At 43.3% G+C, this 25,029-nt stretch overlaps 1 protein-coding gene across 1 annotated transcript in view; it reads right to left on the bottom strand.

Moving 5' to 3' along the window:
• The window catches only part of LOC106649172 (homeotic protein Sex combs reduced), a 30,569-nt gene extending 5,845 nt beyond the window's left edge, over positions 1-24,724 (bottom strand). The window contains exon 1 of the mRNA XM_014366451.1: positions 22,693-24,724. Coding sequence (XP_014221937.1) covers positions 22,693-23,569 — 877 coding nt within the window. The 5' untranslated portion in view covers positions 23,570-24,724. The remainder of the gene's footprint in view (positions 1-22,692) is intronic.
• Positions 24,725-25,029: the final 305 nt, after the last annotated feature.

Here is a 25,029-nt window from a genome sequence, read left to right as displayed (position 1 = left end):
CAGGGGTCGGCATCTTTTTCGCGGTCCCCTTATATATCGCTATACGAATACGAATGGTATAACAACAGTGTGCACAACGACCGAAGTCGAATGATTAATTATCTTTTGAGTTTCGCGCGCAGACTCGTGTGTGTTTGTGTGTACGGTATATAGATATATGTATGAGCGCGAACACACGTACACCTACCCATTGGATGCCTAAGCTAACGGGTCGCGAGTCTTGTTTCTTTTGTTGCCAACTTTTGTGCATGTAAAGAGAGAGAAAGAGAGAGAGAGGAAAAGGTCATTCATGATTTTTCAACACGATTCATTAACGATTCGTCAATGAATTCTCGGAGGATAAAAATAAATGAACGAGCGATTGAATAAATGATGAAAAATTGCACTCAACTTGGAAGCGTGCTCAATTGTCCATTAGTTAAACCCTCATTTTGTTTCTTCTTTATTTTAATAGTCGAAACAAGAAATCAAATTAAAAAAAATTTGCTCAAATTCACATTTCTTGTCGACTGTCAAAAGAGAAAAATAAAAGTAAATCAATGAATACACAATGTTGCACGTGAGTTCATTAGTCATCCAAAAACAGTTCGTACTATGAAAAAAAAAAACAAGATTGCTACTAGTTTGAACTTTTTGATTTCTCTCTTTCACCGCGTCTTCGATCAAAACTCATTTATCACAATTTCTCAAGCAAAGTCCTCGCAATAATACACACAAATTTCTATATGAACTGTGTAAGTGTTACTTTTTTTTCTTTATTCTCAATGGAGGACATTTTTATTGAAATCATTAAATGAGAGTGCGACCTGAATTTTTAACATGAAAATAAGACGCAAGTAGAAAAAAATAAAGTGCTAATTTTTACAAATGACAAAGATTGCATTGAAAGCTCGGCTGTGACTTTATTTAGCTAATTCACTTCTATAATGCGATGTATACTTGAGTGCATACATAAAGCCAGCCGAAAATCAACGCTTGGTATTCACGAATAAAAAATCACACTCGGATGAATCCCAGGCTAACACTCAGCACTTCATTTTTAAAGCACCAAACGAGCAGATTCGCACACACACTGAAAATTTTCTCTACCCGTAATGCGTGTACGCGCGCGCGTGTGTGTTCAAGTATATACGCGAGCGAGCCAAATGATAAATGGAGTGCGTCGACGATGCGCGACGACGCAGCGCACTATGTGTCAAATGTATACGCAGTGAACTGGCCTTATAATGCCAGCCCACGAGACTTTTCATTTCTCAAATTCGCATAGGTGTACGAGAGAGCTCCGAGCTCTATACACGATTATTAGAACATCGTATACGACTCGCACCGGAAGGGCGTTTAGCTATGCTCGACGTACGTGTGTTTCGCGAGAGCACGTGTATCGCAGCTCACGGGAGAGTGATAAAACAACAGGTTGCTCATCTTCGATTCTTTTTTCCTTTCCAACGAAAGAGTTTATTTTCGTACTTGTTCGCATATCCGTTTCTTTTAATTGAGATCTTGGTTTTCCGACAAGCTCGCGCGCACAAATGCCCTCGCTGTGCGCGAGATACGCAAACATATCATGCTCGACTGAATTCGCTCATCGCGTAACGTGGGCGTAGGATGGGTGTACGAGCACGAAACGGAAAGAAGTGTTTCCAGTAAATTTGAGTTAGAAATATCAGTGTAGCAAGTGTCAGGTAAAAATAAGAAATTCTGCTCGGCTCACCCGGATGGAAAAGAGAAGAAAAAAAAGAAAGAAAACAAACAAGTACACTCGACTCTTGGATTTTTGGCGTCAGGCATATGAGCTTCTTTATTACATTTTGATGTATTTTCGTTTTCTTGATACATTAATAAGCGCGTAGGAAAAGTATGCGCACTCGTAAGCTCGTGCGCTTCATATGTATACACTTAAAGAAATCTGACTTGAGGAAGTGACAATGTGATACGCGTTTCGCCTTTGACACGTCGACACGAACCCGCGCTTAAGTTGCTCTCAAGCTTACGTTATATAGCAGCATACACACTCCGCGCGCGCGCATATATAGTAGCAAATGAGACGCGATACTTTTCGAGAGAGTGAGAAGGCTTGTTCTGACATTTATAACTGGTTTCTCGCGAGTTAAGTCTTTTTTTGCATGTATCGAAATAATTTTAATTTAAGAGATCGCTCGTTTTAGCGCGTATTTGAATGGGCGAAAGAGAGAGAGAGAGAGAGAGGGGGGACAGAAAAAATGATTCATTGGAGCCCGATGTCATTTCCATACGCCAAATAATTCGTGGAAAACTTATGACTTTAACAACTAATAATAACTTTGCAAAGTTCACGCGTTGCTGATTGCTGATGTATAGCTTTTCTTTAAAGTATTTTACGCGCGCGAGCTTGTTTATCAGTTGAAACATCAAAGCGAACTTGCCTGAGCAATAAATATCGGATCGGAACGTGTCCAAAGAGCCAGAGCTCGGATAGCATCTCGAAAATTATACACATCTCGCACGTCGTAACTTTTTTCCAAGTCAAAATCGTGCTAATTTTATAGTATATAGCGGGAAACCGCGCTACTATCTCCGAGGTATTTATATATACCCGGTGGCTGAGTCGATATGATTTACGCACGAAATATGTTAATCATCTTCTCTGGCTGATTATAATATACACTTGAACAGCTAGATGACGATCGGACTTCGCGAGCAGCGAAGTTCTGGTTTTTCTTCAACTTGTCGCCGCATCGTCGCCGTCATCGTCTACGCGCGACATATATTACGACAGCCCCGAGGCGCTCATAATACACACTTATCCACTCTTTGGGATCTATCGAACACTATATTCAGCGGTATAAGCTGCTGCGAGTATATGCGCGTGCCGCATAGCGAGCTTTTTCTATTTTCAGCGAGTGTCGTCTTCTCGCGGCCACGCTGGCCCGCGCGCCTACTGCTATACGACTACATTATGTGCTTATAACACCGCTTCTGCGTGCGTTACATTGATAGATTACGAAAAAGCCTGTCATCTGACTCGTGATCTTCTGCGCGAGTTTTGCCGTACGGCATTATGATGTACACGCGCGCGCGACCAAGCGATACGTTTTTAATCTCTCTGTCTCTCTCGGGGTCCAGGCTGATAAAAAAAAGAAGAAGAAAAAAACTACGGCCCGATCTTTGCAAGCAGCGTGAAAAACGCTTCAATTATATCTTGGCTGATAGACGAAGAATCAAGTGGATTACATAAAGAGGAGAATCGGAGCTTGATTTCATATTTTTTCCTTCTTTTCATCTTAGACGGTAATGACGACGCTTAACGTTCGACTGACCCATTGATTAATGTTGCGATGCGCCAATATACAAACTCGCGTATAATATTCCACGTGTATACACGTCGTCATAGATATTGTACTCTTCCGATCCGCTCGAGAGAGCGGAGGTGTTATTTTTTTCGCAAAGAATATATTCAAAAATAATTCATCATATTCCGCGTGCGCGCCCGAGTGTCTACAGCGATATAAAGCCCCATATAGCGGCGTGTCTCTCGTCTTTCGTACAGCTCTCGAAGCTCGTGATGAAATTATGAATGACGCGTACTTAGAGGTATAGCGCACAGCCAGTGTACGTCCAGCGGGGCAAAAAACATATACAAAATATTTATGTACGAGTCCGCGACGTCTCTGTATTAAAAAGCAATTAATCACCGTTTCGTTTTCTGTGCGCGCCTGCATACGTACGATACACATACAGCATACGTATACGTACTTGCGGCCGTATGTATATTAATAAGTTCATTCGCGGTGATCAAGGATCCACGCATGGACGAACCGATAATCAATTGGGCGCTCGGCGCGGCGTACATGTAATATATCCCGCGCATGTACGAATGTACGTCCGAACCGAATCTCGAGCAGGACAAGAACAAATAAGGAAAAAAGGGAAATCTTTTTTTTTTTTTTTCATGAAACGTACGAATTTTTTACACAACGCCGGATACGCGCGCCAGGAGTAATGTGAGAACGTTAATCTACATGAAAAGTCTTAATCGATGCTAATAACCCAATGATCGATCAAATGAGTCGATCGTTACCTAGTCGCGACGTCTAGTCTCACATTAGCGCAGGTATATACACTTCGCGTACGAGTCGAGATTTTTAAGTTTGTATACATAAGCATCCTCGTACGCGCATGCATGCTTGACTTCACATAAAGGCCGAAAAAGTCACGCGGGGACAAGGCCAGGAGAACCTGACTTCACTCGGCAGCTATATAGCTCTGTTATAAGATACCTGTCAAAGTGAGAGAGAGAGAGAGATCTTTGCGCTCGTTACATAGAACTTCCCGTTGTCCAAGCGGTAACTATACCCGGTAAATACCAACTAGATCCGCGTTCAAAGCTCGGCTTTTTAGGACCGATGCAAGGCGTTGTGGCTCTTATGGTCGACGCGCGCTCGTGCAGCTCAAGAGACACAAAAAGAAAGAGAAGCTCCTTATCTAGATCTCCCCGAGCAGAGCAACTAGGTCAGTTTTATGCACTTGCACAATTGAGAATGAGCTACTGATCTGAGACTCGTTTTCAAGATTTAGGTATTGCACCAAAGATTAGTATGATAATTGTTATTGCCGCAATCAAGCAGTTGCCAATTAATGACGCGATCCGTGTTTTTTCTCTCCGTGTTGCGTGTCAAAAATACGCACGGATGCAGCCTGAATATTAAAAATGTTTTTACGCTCGCGGACGAATCCTTTTTGAAAAGCAAAACGTGTAACGTCTTTTGTATAATTTGTAAAAATCTGCCTTATTTAACAAAATACGTCGCGAGAGGCGTACAAAAGATGTTCTCGTCATCTGTATTCTTCGAAGCACGCTATAATATACAAAGCGCGTGAATAGCGCGATGGTTTCTTTGCGTGCTGCTGCTGCTGCTGCTGCTGCTGAACGCGCGACTTTCTGGCTACAGTCCAGAGGTCCCTGTGGGAGCAACCATAGTACGTCGACGCACATGTACTTATAGGCAAGAGCTGCGTTACAGTTCGCAAAGTACTTGGCAAGATATGATTGAACAAAGATTCGATTCATTTTGCAATGCTCGTCATTCGCTCGGCAAGTCCAATGTAGCTATTCAATAAGTTGCTAAGGAGATAAATCAAGCGAGTCGAAAATTACTAGCTACACTTAGCCGCTGTAGCACATTTGAACGTTGCAGCTTTGACAGGTAGGTGTTTGCGTGGTCGTGCACTTATACTGGAGACTTCCCGTGCACCAAAATAATGCAGCGACCTAAGGCTAGCGTATTTTCCTCGAAATTATTACGAGCCCACACCGACCGCCTTGGTGAATGTAGTGCATAAAAGTAAAACATCGACGAAGGACGAACTTGTATCTGTGAGTGCTGCTGTTTATAATCTTACAACGTCGTCGACGACGACGACCAAGTCAGCAGTCCATGGGCAATTTAAATTTACCTAGGCGTGTTTTGCGTCATTCAGGCTCTTTTGCTCTCTTGCACTGATTTGTGTGTCGTGACTAGCTTCTGCAGCTGTTTCCGATTTGGACTCTACTCTACCATTGGACTTATAATATCATCGTCGTCGTCGTCTTTGCTTCGCTATAACCTACATAATACCCAAAGCGCAGCGAATTCTGTCGACATTCCGATCTGCGAATTGCTTTTCAAATTTTCAGCGAGCTAACGAGAATATGCTAAGAACGCCAGATCTCTTGTGTACCCCAGTAGTGCCTCTGTATAATCCACCTGTTTTGAAACTCGACTGCGCCGCGCTCTCGTTAATTTGGGGTTGTACAAACAGCGAAAGGTTATTTTGGCGATTGCGCCGCGCCGAGAGACACGAGCTCGTTCGCTCGCTCGTTACACAGCGGCTCTTTGACTCCAAATTTGCCTGCGACCATCAAGGCAGATTAATATTTCTTCCTAGGCACCTGACACGTTTTTCGGAGCTCGTGAGCGCCTGATAATGGAAAATTGAAAGAACATTCAAAAGCGATTCATCAGCGGCAATGTTCACGCTGTCTGGTAACTGTCATAATTATTACGAAGCGCCGAAAGGCTCCTCAAAGAAAATACACCGACGCGAGTGGCTGCTGAAAAGAAACATCATCGAGTCACAATTGCGCGTTGGTACACGCGGAGCTGCGAGCAGGCGCCTTTACAAAGTGCGCATTAATTGAATCCATTGGAAAAACATGCCTAAGCTCTCTCACTCTTCTCCTTGTTTCTTTCCGAGCGTTTAAATTCTGCTCGAAACAAATCCATTTGTTCGTGTATGTGCCTCGAGCTCGAGAGGTGCCATCGTCGAGTGTCTGTCCGTGTGTCTCTCCGTAGCTGCTTGCGTATAGCTATAGATGCTGCGCTCGGAGTATGCAAAAGTGAAAGCTGCCCAGCTCTCGGGCGCGTATAACCCACCCACCCACGTGCCAAGGATAACAAATGATTCTAGCGCCATTGGGTTCACACCGACGCTCCACTGACGCGTTTTCGGTAATACGCGCGCGGCACAAAAGCTCATCTTCTCGTCGCTACAAAGAGACTGAAGGAGAAAGAGGAAGTATTCGTGTATTGCCTTTCTGTCCGCCTCCTTTCGATCCCGCGCTAACTTTCTCGAAATTGAAAAGCTATAAAATTTTTCGAAACTATTTATAACTGTCTGCCAAGGCTCGATGCGCATCATATACAAGAATACTTGTATATGTGAATTGTATATAGCGGACTGAAAGCTTATACGCATGTCTCACAGTAGTCCTTACTTGCGATGCACTTGAGAGATGCTTTCATGGAAATGTTAGTATCAATGATCTGCGGTTTTGCAATTATCCCTCAAATTACAGGAGTTTGACCAAGCGATGCGCGATAACAATATATTCTTTCGCCTCGTGAGTATAATCTGCAGTGCAATTAGCTTCTAAGAAGATCACGAGCTTTTTTCCAATCTTTTGCACGATTATCTTGACACGAGAGTATACACGTGCATGTTTGTACGGTATCGCGAACGATAGGGCCCGTCAACGGAATTATTTGAATTTTTTACGAGGTCAACTTGGGTTCGAAACTTGTACTCTATTAATACATCGTTATCATCTTCACGGATGAGTCATAATGAATGTATTTGTTTTATACCACTCTGTACATGGGCAATGTAACCGAGTGTACATGGCAGGAGGAAAAAATGCATCGGTGGCAGCAACAAGCGCGCGCACGCTCGTCGTGTTTCGAGCAAGAAGTGACGGACGAACGGGAAGGGCACCTAGTTTCCGAATGCAGCAGAAAAAAATCATCGCTGCGCGCATCGCGAAACAACAATAATAGGCATGTATATATACCGATACGTATAGACATTGAGAGAATGAGAGAGAGTAAGAGAGAGAGAGACAGAGAGTCTGTGCTGCTGCTGCTGCGCTCGCCACGTAGGGAAGAAAAAGAGAACGTCGGGTATATCTCTTGGTCGAAGGGGGGTATAAGACGTCTCTTGCATGTCTCCATCCATCACTCGACTCGCGGTGTGCGCTTCTTGGCTCTCTCTCTCTCTCTCTCTCTGCTCAGCTCGGCTCAGCTCTGGAGCTCAGTGACGGTTCGCCCGAGAGACAGAGACGATCTTTTGAATGCACATTTACTTATGCACTCGCTCTCCGCGCGCCGTCATGAGAGGATACATACATAAATTTATAGGTATATTCGGCGAGCGCATCGACCGGCGAGTGGTGTATACATGTTCTATGTAACGTTTTGCTGTTATGCTACTCTCTTTCCTTCTCTCCTCCTGTTCCTCCTCCTCGCTCGGCTTGTCTCTCTCTCCGTCTCAAGAGAAAATCGTGATTATTATGAGCTTCGTGAAAGTGTGTGCGGTAGAGAGAGAATCGCAAGTGTACCACTTGCTGCGCGCGGCGCGACACGATCGCGATTTCGCGAGAATACGAGCTCGGTGCAAATCGAGCGTATTATTAATTACCCCTGGCTTGTTTATTGGCAAAAGATGGCTTTGCAATCAATTACTAAAAGTAAAGCACTAGTAATAACCGGCGTTGATGCAGAGAGAGCTCGACGCCAAGAGCTCTTTACAAGCAACGCTCGAATATTTCGCATTTCGTAATAGTCTAAACACGTGCAGCGCTGTAGCAGCAGCAGCGAAGCCATAATAGCAGTCGCAAAGGTCGCGTAGCCGCCTGCCGCACAAAGCGAAGAAACAGCTGTTGCTCTTTCTCAGTCTTTGCTGGCATACGATCATCAACAACATCATTTTGGGACAACGTCCGCCTCCTGCATTAAACTTAGATGCGCGTCCACATATATATAGGCACACGCTACACACACCCCAATGTCGCACAGATAACATCGATAAAAGCGACTTAAATCGTATTTATTTTTGCACCGTGGCTGATGCTAAGCGTGCTCGCATTTGCTACTCGTGCGTGTGTTTGATCAAGAGAAGGGAAATTAATGATTTTTAGCGGTAACAATGCCCAGTCAGCTGCGATCTTTCTTTCTTCTTTCGTTCGTCGTGCGGCTCGGTCGCGGACGCATTTTTCCCTCTATATCTTTCTCCTTCTCCTTCTTTTTCTTGTTTTGCTCGCTTGTATCATGAATGCGGTCGTGTTGCATCGATCCGATTTTGCATTTATTTAGCGATAGGACGATGCGATTCTAATGTGAGCTACTTTTCACTCGAAATACTTTGATTTGGCGTACGTGTGGCGTTCGTATCGCTTTCTGATAACCACGAGGAAAAAACTTTTTCGACTCTATCAAAAAGTTCGTGCAAATAATAAAATTGGCCTGGTGTAAAGTTTCTTAGCTACGAGTATACACACAATCACATACATTTATCTCGAATAAATTTCAAAACATCAGCGACACACATATCATAAGTGGTCGTCATCTCGCGCGCGGAGTCTTCGACTTCGGCCACGACGAGAGTATAAAAAAAATCACCAACTCTCGAGCTCTACTGTGGTCTTCGGAGCCAATAAAGCGCAATAAATCACGCATCATCTTACGCGCGTATATGTGGCTCGTGCATGAGTTCATCTACTTCTTTATATGCAGCTCCGATCGCCACGGAGCATAGGCAGCATTATTAAGCCGATCTCGGTTAGTTATCTATTGTGTTTACGGTCGCGCACTCGATACAACTGAAAATTTTAACGGGTTATACCCAATGTACATTTGTATATTGATTTATTTATACATATCCGCTCGACTGGAGCTATCAAACGCAAAAACGAAAATTCCCACTTTGAAGTTTCTCGATCTTTCGTTCGCACGATCGATTTAACGAACTTAATATCTTTTTAATATGCGCACTCGCTTTGTGCTGCGCATGGCGTGGTTCGGAGTTGCGGGCGCGAAACCACGACTACATACATGTGTAAGCTACACGCGATCCATTGCAATAAATATATAATATGTGGCAATTCTTATGTACTAATAGCGGCTTCGGGCTATGAGCCTCGTAGGCTTTTCTTTAGGTGAAAGAATTGATTCGAACGTTTCGACTCGCACGAGGGGTGCAAAAAAGTTCGCGTGATCCCCAACGGGCTGAATTTTATTGGGTTATCTCTGCGCGTGTTTTTTTCTCTGTATATACCTTACATTTAATAGATGGGAAAGTTTCAAGGAGTTCACCACGGAGTTAGTTTAAGTATTGATAAAGTTTGAGGGCTTGGAACTTGTACGTGTTTAAATTGTCTGAAAAGTCTTTTTTATCAAATGTGATATCTGATGAAAATTAAAAAAATCTTTTTCTGCAACTCGAACGTACGCGGGAATTACTTCGGACACGCGTACATCGAGTATAACTAGCGCTAATCAGAAAGTTGCATATATTAATATAGTTTCATATTCATATTTGAGGAAAATTTCCTTTTAATAAGCCACATATAGTAGCAGCAGCTGGCTTTCACTGAGCTCGAGTCATCATCGGTTTTACACCAACTGGACTATACGGACTTAATATAAAATAACACGCGATTAGTACCTAATAAGTACACGCAGTATCTGATCGGAATAAATTAATATTTGAATAATTTTTTTTATATATAAAAGACGCACATCCGTAAGATTCATATGACACATCCTCAAATATTTGCCTCGAAAATTATGATTTGTGGTGGATATTCAAAGTATCCACACAAGTGGACACTAGGAAACCGCATAATTTGATCTCGTAGGCGTGCGTGTGAATCTTAAAAATTAAGGAGACAGTGTGGTATCGAGGTAAACCTAGATAAAACCACCACGTTGCGTGAAACATCATTTTCTATCAAATTATGAATGAAATTATGAATGAAATTCTTTACGATGTTAAGAATCACGTTACGAAGCGCTGAGAATTTCGGCATTGGGAAAGCGTGACGACTAATTTCAAATAAATAATGTAGCTGTAAAACACGTGGTCGTCGGTTTTTATAGAAACATCAGGTGCTTGCACAAAAAAACGCAATCATAATTTTCAAGGGAAATATTTGCAGCTAAAAGAAGACGAAGCAGCTGATCCACGCGTTACGCTGGGAGCCTGGCGGCTTTTCATCCTTTGCCGTACAAATAAGTTACTTTTGCAGGAAGAAAAACAAGCAGCGGTTGAGCAAAGTCACCCAGTTTCCTCAGTGCGATTCCCTACGGTATTATACCTTCGCGAGTGCTGGATGTATAAAAATCCCTTAACGCCGCCCGTTCTGCCTCTTTTTATCTTCCTTACGTTTGTATCATATATATAATGTACGCGCGCGGAGACGTCGAAAAGGATAGAAATTCTTCATCGGGTTGTCTCAAACTCACGAACATAAATGAAATATCACTGGCTCAAAATCAGCACAAAAACGCAATATGTAATGTACGTGTATTATATAGCTGTACGACGAAGCAGCAAATAGATATCGAGAGACATGTCACGTAGTTTTTATAAAATACACAAAAAATCACTCGATAAAAAAAAAGATCGGCGAGTGGTCGTTGTTGTCGGACTGTGATCAGCATCCGGCGATTGTATTGTTTCTCTTCTCTGCACCTCGTTTCACGCACACGCACAAGGCATCGACTGCTCTGCTATGCTCTGACCCACGAATAAATCACGCGGGATCAAGTGATTCTCATTTCCCTACATTATGCCTTACATTGCGTAACACGTGTATTTTTTTATTATTGCAAGTTAACTTTGACAGTAAAAATTTCGATGGTAAAAAATGGTTTGCAAAAATGATTTAAAAATGATTTATGAAATATTCTTATACGATATTTTGGAAAAATTGAAAGATCACTTTTGAATGTTTGTTGAAAAATTATATGGTTTAATGGATTTTTTCGATTCAATGATTTCAAAGAAATGCCGTTAATCATTCGAGTTGGGAAGTTTAGAGATAGGGTTGTTATTTAGGGAACGCATTACAAGCATGCACAAAGGTTTCAACTTATACTGTGTGCAGAGGTAGTACATACTATACTGTAATTCATCATTCAAAGCAAGCTTTGATTTTTTTAGTGCAAAGTGCCATCCTTACACCGCAATAAAATACCCTCTTTAAGCATTTTACAATGGCCCAAAATTCCAAGCGTGGCGAGTATCGAAGAGAACATGTCAATAATATTCCTTCGATAAAAAGGAGAATGAAAAGAGTAACGAGCCGGGAAGAAGCCGGGAGAAATCAAGTGGCGCTCTCGTGCGCATATAGACTCGTGTACACGAGCATATAGACGGACGATTGGCAATATAGCGATTGTTTCACACGGGCGGCCGATATTCTCAGTCTCGCGCCAAGTGGTGTCGTAAATTTACCTCCCTACGCTAGCTCTCTCTGTGTTGTGGCGTGCTGCGCTGCACCGGCGTCGCCGCCACCACTACTGCGCTATACGAGGAGGGCGTAATACGTGGCGGTATCGTGGCGGGAAGGGAGCGAATCGTACAGTCGCGCGAGCGAGGAATAGCAACAGGCTGCTAGTATATGCGTATACACTGCCGATTCTGCAACCTAACGTATCCATACCTATATCTATGTATCCATATATATACAATTCGTATAGTCGAGTTGAAATGCACACACACACACACACACACACACACACACACGACTGCGAGTACTTCGTGGTGTATTTTATTTATATATTTTCACGTGAACCTGCGGCGAGCCCGAGCGGAATGAGGATTTATAGCTATCAAAACGAGTCGCTTATGAAGTGGATGCGTGTAATATACGCACACACACGCACGAGCTGCGAATATACTGCGATATGGGTGGAAGAGGCGCGCGACCAGGAGTCATCCGAGACGTAAGTTGCGGAACACCTGTTGTAACGGTTGCTTACTCCGAGAGAATCGAAAAATTTCGTCGTGTGAAATAAACACCATGAAAAGCACGTTGACCCAGAGAGAGAGAGAAGTTTAAAGCCGCTGCTGCTTCTTCTGCCGGCGATCTGTTAACGAATACCGATAAGATTACAAGTGCTATTGCGCGCTTACTGCTTGTGCGAATTGACCCTTTCTAAATGCAAATGCGGACTTGATGCTTGCGCGCACCAGGCCAACTGATTTATTACGAACGAATTCGCATTATACGAATGCTATGCTCATATAATGTTATATCGTTTTTTAAATATAATTTATAAGATTTATTAGGATCAAAGATATTTATCAAACGCACCTCGCATACATGTATATACGTGCTCGCGCCGCGTCCTTTGCTCGTAGGTGTTCTTTTCCTCGACTCGTTTTATTCCTTTTCTTTTCTCGTTTTTTCTGCAGAAAATGCCACTTTCGAACCTAATAAATATAACTTGAATTATGTCCGACGTATGAATGATGCGCAATAGCTGATTCCGATGGTGCTATTTTTTTCTCGTCGCTTCACCTGATAAGTGGCTGCTGTGTGTGGTTTGTACATGTAAATGCGAGAGAGAGAGAGAGAAATGAATCATCTCCTCCTCGGATACAAGCGAGCAACGCGCATATATACACCCATCACCAAATGATTTAATGGCTAGAGTGATTCTTGTGCGAGCGGGTACGAAAATTCTTTGTCGATCTCGTTATAAATTACCCCGCTAATTTCAAAATCAATCGGGGGCTTTTAAAAATGTTTAACGAGCGCGACCTCACCTCGTGCGAGTGTTAATATCGTCGCGCGCTAATTTCATTATTTACACGCGTATTTACATCCATTAACAAAGTCAACGACAACTATTACCCCCGGAGAAAACCATCATAAATCCATCGCGAAAGATCATAAATCTCCCCGGCAGTTAGCTGTACGAGCCAAGCTCGCATCGTACGACAAAATAATTTACGAATTTACGAAAAAAAAAAGAAAAGAAAACAACGACACCCAATACGATCATCCAAACTCGAGAGCTTATACGGATAAAAAGCAGATCGCTGCATAGCGAATGGCGCATCACTGCACCGTGCGGAGATAAAGTCGTCGTCTGACAAACAATTAGCTGGCTGCACTGTGTGGTGCGCGCAGGAGCTAGTCGCGAAAGAGAGAGAGAGAGAGGCCGGCGTGACGCGCGGCGATTTCTATCAAGCGCGAAGCTAAACGGAATTACGGCGATAAAAACCTTAACATCGTGCGTCTTATATACGCATGCACGCGTCCGTCCGCGTATATATAAATGCGTGTGTGCGGTGGCGAGCGAGCGACTGCCGCTTTAAGCTGCTGCTGTGTGCGTGGAAAACCAGTTTCTTTCGCACTCGGCTATATATATAACGCTGCTCGTTCTCTCGCGCGCACGCCGCGATCGTGCATATATGCGCAGTCTGGGCGCGAGTATAGTACGCGAGTCGAGCTTCTGACCTCGTCCTACCTCTTTTCTCGCGTCAGTTTGCGACACACAGCACACACAATGTAAGTTTTTTCTGCTGCTGCTGCCACCGCTACATGACGCCGATATATAATAGAGGCATTTACAAGTCGATGGAGCTTAAGAGCGAGAGAAAAATCTCCGACTCGCGGCTCTGAATGCGAGCTCGTGTATTCGCGCGCGAGTTGAATAAATGTAGGCGAGGCGGATTTACGTGCTATCCGTCTGTGTATGTTTGTGTTTGCAGCATTGTTTATTGCTGAACGGCGCTTATATACAATGCATTTCTATGATTAAGAATAAATGATAATGCGATTATACTAATGTGCCAAGTATATCCTCGAGCGACTATGACGGACTAGGCCATCGGAGTAGAAAATAGAATGGGAAAGCTGATCGGCCGATCGAGTATTAGATAGCCTACATATATAAGAGTTGGCATCTTGAAAATTTTAATCGATCAAAAAAAAAAATGACACTTTGACGCGATTCACGTATACATTTTTCGAAAACGTTGAGCAAGACCAGAAGTCGCACGCTACAAGTTCGATTACATCTTGGAAAAATGCCTCGAAACACTTGCAGCTTTACGCAACACTAGGCCACAATCGCTTCCGTTTGTCGCGTCGCTGCGCGCATCGACGTTATATCCCGCGACATATGTGTCGCCGCGGCGGTCGAAGGAGTTCTAAGGTCGCAGTCTGCGCACATTGCGAGCTATTTTCCTGTCTGATCTATAGCTATATGTATACAGAGCGAAACTGTTCGACGCGTAGAGTCGCGCGGCGCGCTCGAAAAACTTCGCCTTGGGAATACGTAAAAAGGACGCGTGTGTATAGGCTGCAAAAAGGAGTGGGGAAGAAATAACCCTTGGGGTGTCTCACGTATATATACATATGCAGAGTGGATACACATACATACGTGCGGAGTTGGCTCCGCGAGCAGCTCATGCATGCAACCTATACGTGTATGCCGAGCCACTTGCGAGCGAGCGAGAGAGGCTTTCGTGACTCTCGTGAAGCGAGAAGGAGAATGAGAGAGAGAAAGAGAGAGCTTTTATTTATGGCGAAACGATCGGTCTGTATAATTACGCTTCCTTCTGCGTGCATGTATGTATATGCACACGAGTGCCTTATCGAACTTGTGTTTGTGTGCACGTGTATAAGCAGCCTGCGTGTATGCGCGTAGCCGTGTATGTGTGTATACAGCTCCTCCTACTTTTGTGGGCCACTTTAGGAGCCTGCCTCTTTTGCAAAATCGACCTCTGCGTAGTCCTTTTATGTGTATACATGTTTTTCAGTATATACACACACACATGCTCACGTATATAGAAACAAGTCCCTATTTAATTTGGTCGCGCGAGCCAGCACAGGCCTTCGTCACTCTTTACCCGAATAATTACGAAATTATGTCCTTTCTCGCTTTCGGGGTATTGGCCCTTTTTTTGCTAAAGGCCGAATAATTTTCTGCCGCAAAAAATTCGTGTATATATTATGCATTAAAGTACACGCTGCTCGAAGGATGCGAAGAAAGGTGCGTTGCGCTTCTGCGAAAATTACCCTTCTCTGCAGGGCTCCGCGATAATCGAGCGATAGCGCACTCGCTGCACGGTAATGACGCGCGTTTACCGCTTTGCAAATAAATTATAAATTGCCCGGATTTTGAGAGTCAATTTTATTTATACTCCGCTATGGCGTTTCGCCGATGATGCCTGATTTTCATATTTTTAAACGAAGGTAAATAGTTTGCGAGCAAAGACGGCGCCCCGCGTTTAAGACGTTGGCGACAGTTGCGTCAGCTTTAAATGGGATAACTCTAGTCGCTATCATCGTGATATTTGATACTCTCGACTTGAGAGAGACGAGAGAGAACGAAAAAAATGTGATACATTGAATTTATTTATCAAACCATGCGTGAATCAATGGAGCTTAAGCCAGATTATACGCACGTACAAGTAAAAGAAACTATGAATTGATAGACTAAAAGACTCGAAGGAGCACAGATATGATCGATATCGTTTAAAAAGCAATCACTTATAAAAGTAAAATTTCCAAAAAAGATTTGTCTATCGGAGCAAAAAAAAAAGGACAGTTTTTGGATACAAGTGACAAATATTTACATACTCGACGGACCAGCTACTTTACATTATACTTTATACGGAAACGGCAATACACAATTTTGCAATCTTAGCCCAGATAGCGATCTTGCGAAATAAACGAATCAATAAACGCTTCAACTCGGTCGACGAGCAAAAAGATGCATATAATAACGTCTGGCGCGCGATCGCCAGACTTTTCCAAACAAACGACGCGATCGACGATCGGCGATTTGCATTGGCACGAGATCGCTCAAATTGAAAATTATAATATTTTTACGCCCGTCGGTCAAGTATTGAATCTTCCTCTTCTTCTCGCGCGCGCGTACACGTTTCTTGAGTGTAACGTTTGAGAGACGCGCGTACAAGTGACAGCTTTTATCTGAAAAGCTTCTAATCTTGGCTCGTGGCCTCTGAACCTGCGATACTCTCTTACGCCTTCGTTCTCTATACATCACTCCCCCTATAAATAGAGTATCACAATCGCGTGAAAAATTCCTTTCTCTCTCTCCCTCTCTGTCTTTCTCTCGGCTCTCTCTCCCTAGCTCGCGAAGAATGAACTATTCTCGTATTGTTGTGGCGCAGCTCTAGGCTATCCGTTTGTTTATTTTAGCGAGCGCAGGCCGAGATTCAGAATTACAGAAAAGCTCGCTAATCGTTAAAAGAATAACACGTTTCAATTAGCCAAATTTATTTGGACAATTTTTTTGATAAAAAATTGATCTTTAATTCGTTTTGTATCTGCAATAAATTTTTCACGCGATCGTGACAAATGCATCGACACACAGCGGCTATTTTGAAAAATTGAAACGTTGAGTGTTTTGTAACAATATCGATAAATAATCAATTTTATTTGTATTGCATAATTCGTCCATTAAGAACACTTTACGCACGACGGAATAAAATAACAAAAAATTACGACGACACGCGAGACCGCATGTCAAACTTTATCTTCGTATACAATGTAAATTTCTTTATTAAAATATACAATATTATGGGCAGTATGATAATCGTCACATCATTAGCCGCACATACAGGTATACGGAGCAACACGCGTGCACACATAGCACAACATCCATCAAACATTATATACCAATGAACGACGTGTATGTGTGGCATAGTCGTCTCTCTTTCTCTCTCTCTCTCTCTCTCTCTATCGCGAGAAAATTCATAGCAGTCACGCGAACGCGTATATATACCGCCTCTGCTGGCGCAGTGCACTTCAGAAACCTCGAGACTGCATTATACTATCGCCCGCGCGCGCGAGAACTCTATAATTACCCACGGCTTCCTCTTTACATACGATTTTATCTGACTAGGTGTGCATATATGTGTGTGTCTGTGCCGCGCGTGTGTGTGTGTGGGTATACGGACACGGATACAGCAGGCAGCACTCCTGCACTTTTATGCGCGCGATATTTCCTTTAAATACGTACCGATATTTAATGTGCACGCGCACTCTACTCATCGAGAGCCAGTAAAGATAATTAGTCTCGATCTAGGATTTTTCTGCAGATTACAGAGGAGGATCCGTACTAGGGCTTCACGATATTCGATAAAAATATCGATATCGTATCGTTNAAATATTATGATCAAAGAGGAATTTGAGAAAATGCAAAAAAATGTTAAAAATTTATTAGAAAAAAATAAATCTAAATTTGCATTCACAATCGATGCCTGGTCTGGAAAAACCAGGAAATCGTACTATGGAGTGACTGTTCATTACATAGACAAAAATTGGACTTTAAACTCGTTTGCTATTGATTTTAGTCCATCTAAAGGAAAACATTCCGGTTTAGATATTGCACACACCTTTTATGAAATTGCTAAATTTTATAATATCCATGATAAAATAGCTGGCATTACGATGGACAACGCTGCTGCTAATATTAAATTTACTTCTGAACTCAGCAAAATTTTAAAAAATGATAAAATTGATTTCGATCCAGATGATCAACACTTCCGATGCCTCGCCCACGTCCTTAATTTATCGGTGCAAGACATTCTAAAATTAATGGAAGTTGAATGTTGTGATGGGGAAAATTGTTCAGACAAAGAAGAAGAAGAAGAAGAAGAAGAAAAAGAAGAAGAAGTAGATGATGATGATGACTTAAACAATATACCAGATTATGAAATAGAGGATTTTGAATCGAAACAAAAGTTCATTTCTAACGTTGTCAATAAAATACGTAAATTGCTAAAAAAAATAAGAAATTCAGAAAAGATTTCTTTAAGACTTGAAGCATGTTGCAAAGTTTTNATTTGAAAATAATTGTTTTTTTTTACTACTAAAAATAAATCAAATCCTAAATCTTATATATTTCTCGATATAATATCGATTATCGTATCGATATCGTATCGACTTCGATATACAATACAATAAATTTAAAAAAAAATATCGTCGATTTCGATACGATACGATACAACAATTTAAAGTTCGATACGATACCGATATTTAAGTAAATATCGATATTGTATCGTATCGTGAAGCCCTAGCTCCTACACAGTCGTTGGGAATATCCAGCAGTAGATTGGCCGCTTACAATAAATATCGTAATATGCATAATCGTCAAATGTACGATTTCATTATACGTGTACAATCTGCGCGAAGTATCTTATAGATTTTTTGAGAGCCGCCGGCTGATCGACGAAACAACAAAAAAAACCAAGAAATAGTCAGTAATCCCTCCTCGCGGCACACGTTTATTTCAACGATTCGAGAAATCCTTTGGCATGAAATTCCCGAACGAAAGCAGAAGAACTGCTCCGTGTTGCATGTGCATCGACGTATAATCCTGCAATACGAGCGTTCAGACTTACTTTCAACCATCCTACCAACCTATAAGTCTCATTCCCTGCATCCCTTGCATAGAAAAGAGAGAAAGAGAGAGAGAGGAGAAAAAAAATTGCGCACCAGCTCTACGCTCGGTGGCATAGCATCAAACCTATAAGTTGCAGTGGCAATACTACTTCTACTACTACTACTACTTCTACTACTAGCACTACTATACTACTGTGCAGCGCAGAAAAGCGACTCTCTCGACCCATATCGCGATTTCCCCATCACCTGCCACGGGCGCGCGCTCACATGCATACACACGCACGCGCTGCATACGTGTATACCGAGTAAGTGCACATTCCAATTACATGGATACGAAAAAGAGAAAGAGAAAGACAGAGAGAAAACTACATATATACACACATGCACGTATACGAGCCGGTGCACAGCCTCGGCTCTCGGGCGGCGGCTCATTTGAATTCGCAATGGCCTGAATCGCACGGCGAAATCACGGCTATTGGGTATTGAATTTATCCACGCCACGACTGTATATTATAAAGGTGTATATATATTTGCACGTACTAAGTTGGAAGGTACGTGTGGCACCTGCTGCAGTGCTTTATACAGTGTCTGCCGCGTACACACATATATGTGCAGTTGTGCTACTCCTGTATGTAAGTCTTATATACACCTCGCGCGCGTTACAAGTGGGTACGGTCGCACCGAGCTGCAGTCAATTTTTCAAAGTCTCGAGCCGCGCCGCGCAAAAATGCGAATCGTTGCTGGAAGAAAAAAAGAGACCCCCTCGCGCGAGATCGACAAAGTTCGAGTCCTATACAACTGTGTTTTAGGAGTATTGTGACGATGTCACTGGGCGGCATTTGATGCAAATTAAGCGAACGNCGATACGATACCGATATTTAAGTAAATATCGATATTGTATCGTATCGTGAAGCCCATTCCGTACGATCGGAAATGGGGTTTGTCACGCTGGGCCCGAGAAACTCGCAGGTCGGACGAAAAAGAGACCCCCGTCGTAAACGAGCTGCAGAGCCCGCGTGCGGCCTGATTTATTGCGCTCGCCGTACATACGACGATATCATAATACCATTAATTCTTCGTCAAATTCTCTGCCGACTGAATCACATGCGTAGATGCGTTTGTGTGAGTGTGTGTGTGTAGTGCCGCACACATATAAACATACGTGCGCACAGCGCGAATACGGTATAAATCAAGCGGCGACTAATGCGTGCAAGCAGAGGAGCATCGCGTATGTTTATAAGAAGCATATATACATGAGCTGCTGCTCTTATCTGCCGAGAGAGAAGAGAATGAGAAGTAGGTGCGCGCAGTGTGGAAGAAGAAACCCGGCAGCAGCAGCCGCGGGGGCAGGTGGATCTCTTGCTGATCTGACTGCTTGGCCGCTTGCCTGCCCGCCGCCGCCGCCGCCGTCGCTGACGTCGCAATGATCGAAAGAATTCAGAGAATGCCCAAAAGAGAATGATGGATATCTGAGGTTTCGAAAGACTTCCACCGTCGTTGCAAGCGCGCATGCATAACTCTCGTTTTCTTCGTTTGTTCTTTTTTTTTTTCAATCTTATTTTCTCTCTTGGAACTGCGTCGCTCCAAAGGGTTGCAGCAACGATCATATGGGTTGTTCGAAATCGTATTGTAATATAGAGCTAACTCTCGCTAATATGACAGCTGTACTAATGCCTCATCAAGGGTAACAATAATTGATGATTTTTTTATGAGCCTACCTTACAACGGGCCATTGTCTATCATTATTCAATGGAAGAATGTATCCAAAATCAAGAGCCAGCGCGAGCTGTGATCCTAGGCGAGCACGCGCACATATCGACACCTCCGCGGGTCATCTCTTATGGGAAAATACGGGGAAGAGAGGCGCACCGGATGATCGAGCGAGTGTTGTTTTTTCAAACGATTTAGAGTTTAACTCTCTCGAGCTCTACGCTAATTTGTCTAATTTCTTTTTATTATGCTATTATGTCCGCTTGACATGGTATCTTTTTTGTTCGAGATTTTCTCATCGTAACAAACTCTAGTTGCTCAGCTGTAGTCTACATCAACGAAAATTTTCATGCAACAATAGTTGTGCTTTTTGCGACGTACGCAAGGTTCAAATACTATCATTATAACTTCAGTTATTAATCATTATTGTGTAAGTATTTTAAAATCAGTTCAAGTCATATTTCAACGATTTTTTCCTGCTCCAAATCATGTCAAGGGTTAAATGTTATATCATTATCAGCAGGTAATGTTATCAGTATCAATTAAAATGCTAATTTCTTTGATTCATCGACATAAATGCGTGAATTAAATTTCAATAAATTTAATATCTTGATTCATTCAAAATAATCATTTAATGAAAAGATACACAATTTGATCAATACTGATGTTCTATTTCAATAGTTCATTACATAATCAATGATAACATTAAATATTGTAATTTAAAATGAAGAATTTTATCAGTTTTATGATTTAATTCGTCAATAACTATTATTTCTTGAACATTCATTGAACTAAAAGAAAAATTCGTCATTTTTCATGATTATCTTACATAGATGATTCGAAGCGACGGTAACTGACAGATTTATGCAGCTTAGAAAAAATCTTATTATTCGGGGTCTGATTTTAGTTTTTTGATCAGTAAGATTTTCATTCTTCTTTTTTAGTAAATTTACTCGTAAAAATATACAAATAGAATTATAAATAGATCTTTACAAACAAACGATTACAAACATCTTCTATCACGGCAATAAATTAAAAACTCTGAGATATTCTTAGGCACCCATACCGGCCATGCTCAAAGGACACACATGAAGTTGCAATGTCTCTTCCCACCGATTGAGGGGAAAAAAACAAGGTGAAGCTTTGATTAACGCGAGTAAAGGGCCCATTAAAGAATCTGTATATCTAAAACATGTATAATATACGCACCGCCCATGCACCACGCAGTTTTTTTAATGGAACAAATTCACGGCAAGCAAAGAGTCTCGCGAAACAGACCACGAATGTGTATAAAATAAAAATGAAAAACAAAAAAATTCGTCGAGCACACACTAACACAAACTCTTTGCGCTTGCGGGCCTGACAAAGCAAAGGAAGTCGCACATGTTTTTCGGGAGCAAAGACAGATTATAATACATGTATATTTATATTTTTGTTTTATCCGCGAAAAACGTTTTGATCTGACGCCGCGCGTGCAGCGTTCGGGGCTCGAGTCCGCGTGCCGTGTTTGCAGAGTAAAATTACGAAAAAATATCCGAACGATGTTTAAACAAAATTCGCCAATGTTCTTGGCCAATGCGCGTGCTTCTTTTCTCGCGGAGAATGTGAACATCCGATGTGTTTTCGGAAAATGGACGAGGTTAAAAAGCTCGAAAGAATTCGCGCGAGATAAATAAATCAGCGAGAAAAAAGATTGATGTCTACAGGTCTATCTGCAAATAACATAGATTAGTGGATGGTTTTTAAATACATCAACATTGAGAGGTTTGCTTACACTTAAGCTCTAAGTCGCTGTGAATCGAATGAATCTTCTAAGATCGACTAGCTGCTGTTGCCGTCGCCGCACGATTACAAATTAGTCATGTTCGCGATACGGGTGAAAATTAGAATTTTATTACTTACATATTGAACTTGAATTTGTGTAAAGCAATGATAGGATATTGTAATATCAATGTTGGTGACTAAAAGAAGTCGAGTATACTATGCGGGCTACGAGGTATAACCAATAATATTCAATTCTGACAATTCAATTTAGATTTATTTATTTTTTAAGATTTAAACTTGGAGTCAAGACATAACATTTACGTTTTACAGCCAAGAAACTTGTGTTATTAATATTTGAAAAAGTTTTAGAGTAAAAGTGGATATAGTAGGACTTTGACCCGTGCTAAATTCCAGATCAGCTGAGGGTTAATGCGCACAACACCAAACCAATCAGTATTTAAGCCATTAAATAGTAATGTTAAAGATATATCGATTGAAATAATTAATTATAATGACGAGTGCACACGTACTTTGTCCAATGTGAACCCTCTTCATCCAGGGATAAATTTGTGTCTGAGTCCCGGAGCCCTTTCCTTGATTCGACGAGTTGTTGCCCGTACTGCTGGTACTGCTGGTCGAGGAGGCCGGTGACGAGGCCGACGAAGCCGTTGTGAGTGTGCTACCAGCCTCGGCGCTTCGACCGCTGCCACTCGGTGGCGACGAGGCCGAGGCAGCGACCGAGGACCTCGACGATCCGCCCACGGCCGCGCTCATCTGTCCGCTGGCGCCGGCCTTGCTCGTTCCGGGTGCTCCCAGGCCCGGTGCCGGGCTGTTCCTCGCGTTCGACGTCGACAGGTCCTGCGGCGACGAGACGTTCGTCGACGAGGGCGTGTCGACGCTGTACTTGCAGCCCGAGGCAGCGGCGGCCGCCACAGCAGCGGCCTGCAACAGAGGACTCGTCGGGTCTGCGTGAAGCTGCTGCTGCTGCTGCTGCTGTTGGAGGTGTTGATGGTGTTGCTGGCTCTGCTGGTGCTGCATGGCCGCCGCGTGCTGCTGCTGGGACGTCGCGGTCGCAGTGAGCCTCGGCTGCGGCTGGAGCTGTGTGTAATCGATCATACCGGTCGGGGCCGTGTGCTGCATGCCCGCCGAGGCCGGGGTCGCGTACGGGTGCTGGGGGTAGTGCTGCTGCGGCGAGTAGCACGGGGTCGGGTAGCCCGCCGCGGCCGGGTTCGGGTTGTAGTAGTCCGCGCTCGTCGGCGAGGCAGCTTGCAAGGGCTCACCCGGCGAGTTGGCCGTGGCTCGCGGAACTCCCTGCTGCTGCTGCTGCTGTTGCTGCTGTGCTTGCGCCTGGGCTTGAGCCGAGGCGTAGCACGAGGCCAGCGAGTTGACGAACTGATAAGAACTCATGGTTCTCGTGGTTCTTAGGTAGTCTTCAATTGTGGCGAGTCACTTGCAATCCGTTGAAAAGCTTCAACGTTGCGCACGGTACACACAAATGCAGTCACTACACGGACTAGAGGCTGAACTTCGGCTGCTATATCAGCAGTAATGTCATCTTGGCGGATTTAGATTCGTCGCGCTGTTAATGCGGCTAAGAGCATCTCCTCGCGCACTCGTGTACGAACAAAAAGTTTCTGTTTCAATGACAGTTTATTTTATTTATTTATTTTTTTTTTTTTATAACAAGCCGATAATTGCCTCCGAATGAAGCTTAGTGGAGCCCACGTGCTTCGTAGGGCTTATAAAACCTCGTCTCGCTTATTCGACCTCGTGAAAAAATTCGAGGAGAGAATATAGGCAATTGCTGAAAGGCGAGAGAGGCCACACGAGAGAGTTGAGCGTGCAGAAAGAGGGGGCATCAGCAGGCCCTATCCTATCGAGTCTCCCCCATTCGCACGAGCTAATGCCCGAGCTGCTTCGAGACTTGGTTTTTTGTTTTGCTTTTTATTTTTTCGCAATTCCTTTTTTGCACGCCTGCAGTGCTGTTCTCTCTGCGAATTCGAAAATTCACCCAATCAAAGAACAGTTCGCTCTTGTATCCCGATCACTTCGATTCATCCATCTAGCACAAAATACATGATATAAACACAGGGTTTCTTTTGCACGAGCACCTTCACACTTCACACACTTTCGAGTATCCGTATTTTGCAGATATATGAAAATCAATGGAAAATCAGCTGGGCAAAAGTCGTGTTTCACCGCGAACGAAATATATTTTATCGCAGGCAAAAAACTATATAACGATTCGATCGCAATATGTCGTAACAATGATATTCGAAAATATCGTCCGCGTCCGACTGGTGCGCGCCGACTGCGAGAGCGCAGTGCAAGTTTTTGCATAAAATGTGTACACACAAAAGCGCGACACACGTCGTATGCGAGCAGAGAGGTGTGCGGGGCGGCGGCGCTCACTCCTGTCGGTTGGTCCGATGCGTGCTCGGAAGGCGGTGGTATCGCACTGAGCGAGTAGTTGTCGATGGCAAAGCTCGAGCCGAGCAGCGCGCTTGGTCTCTCAAGGCAGCAGCAGCAGCAGTAGCTCGCTCGCGGATCCCCGCTCGTCGCTTTCGAGCCGTCGTGTATATATCGCTGGCTGGCTGGCTGGCTGACTGCCTCGACTGCTATACACACTCAGTGAAGAGCGCCAGCGCGGTAGCTGTCACGTGCCTTTGCCTGTCAGTATACTGCCTGGCTGGCTGACTGCTGCTGCTCGCCTTGTGCCTCTATATGTTTGCAGCAGTGCTCTTACGTGTGTGTATATGCGACTCTCGTGTTTGTATACACACAAGCACGTATAGAAGAGCCTGTGTGTATGCGTTTTCGCATGTATATGCTACATGGAAGTGCGAGGCGAGCGAAAGAGAGAAGGA

Source organism: Trichogramma pretiosum, unplaced genomic scaffold (assembly GCF_000599845.2).
Source record: "Trichogramma pretiosum strain Unisexual culture from Peru unplaced genomic scaffold, Tpre_2.0 scaffold110, whole genome shotgun sequence".
Taxonomy (NCBI): Eukaryota; Metazoa; Arthropoda; class Insecta; order Hymenoptera; family Trichogrammatidae; genus Trichogramma; species Trichogramma pretiosum.
Note: the sequence above shows the minus strand (reverse complement) of the source record. Positions and strands in the feature narration are given on the sequence as shown.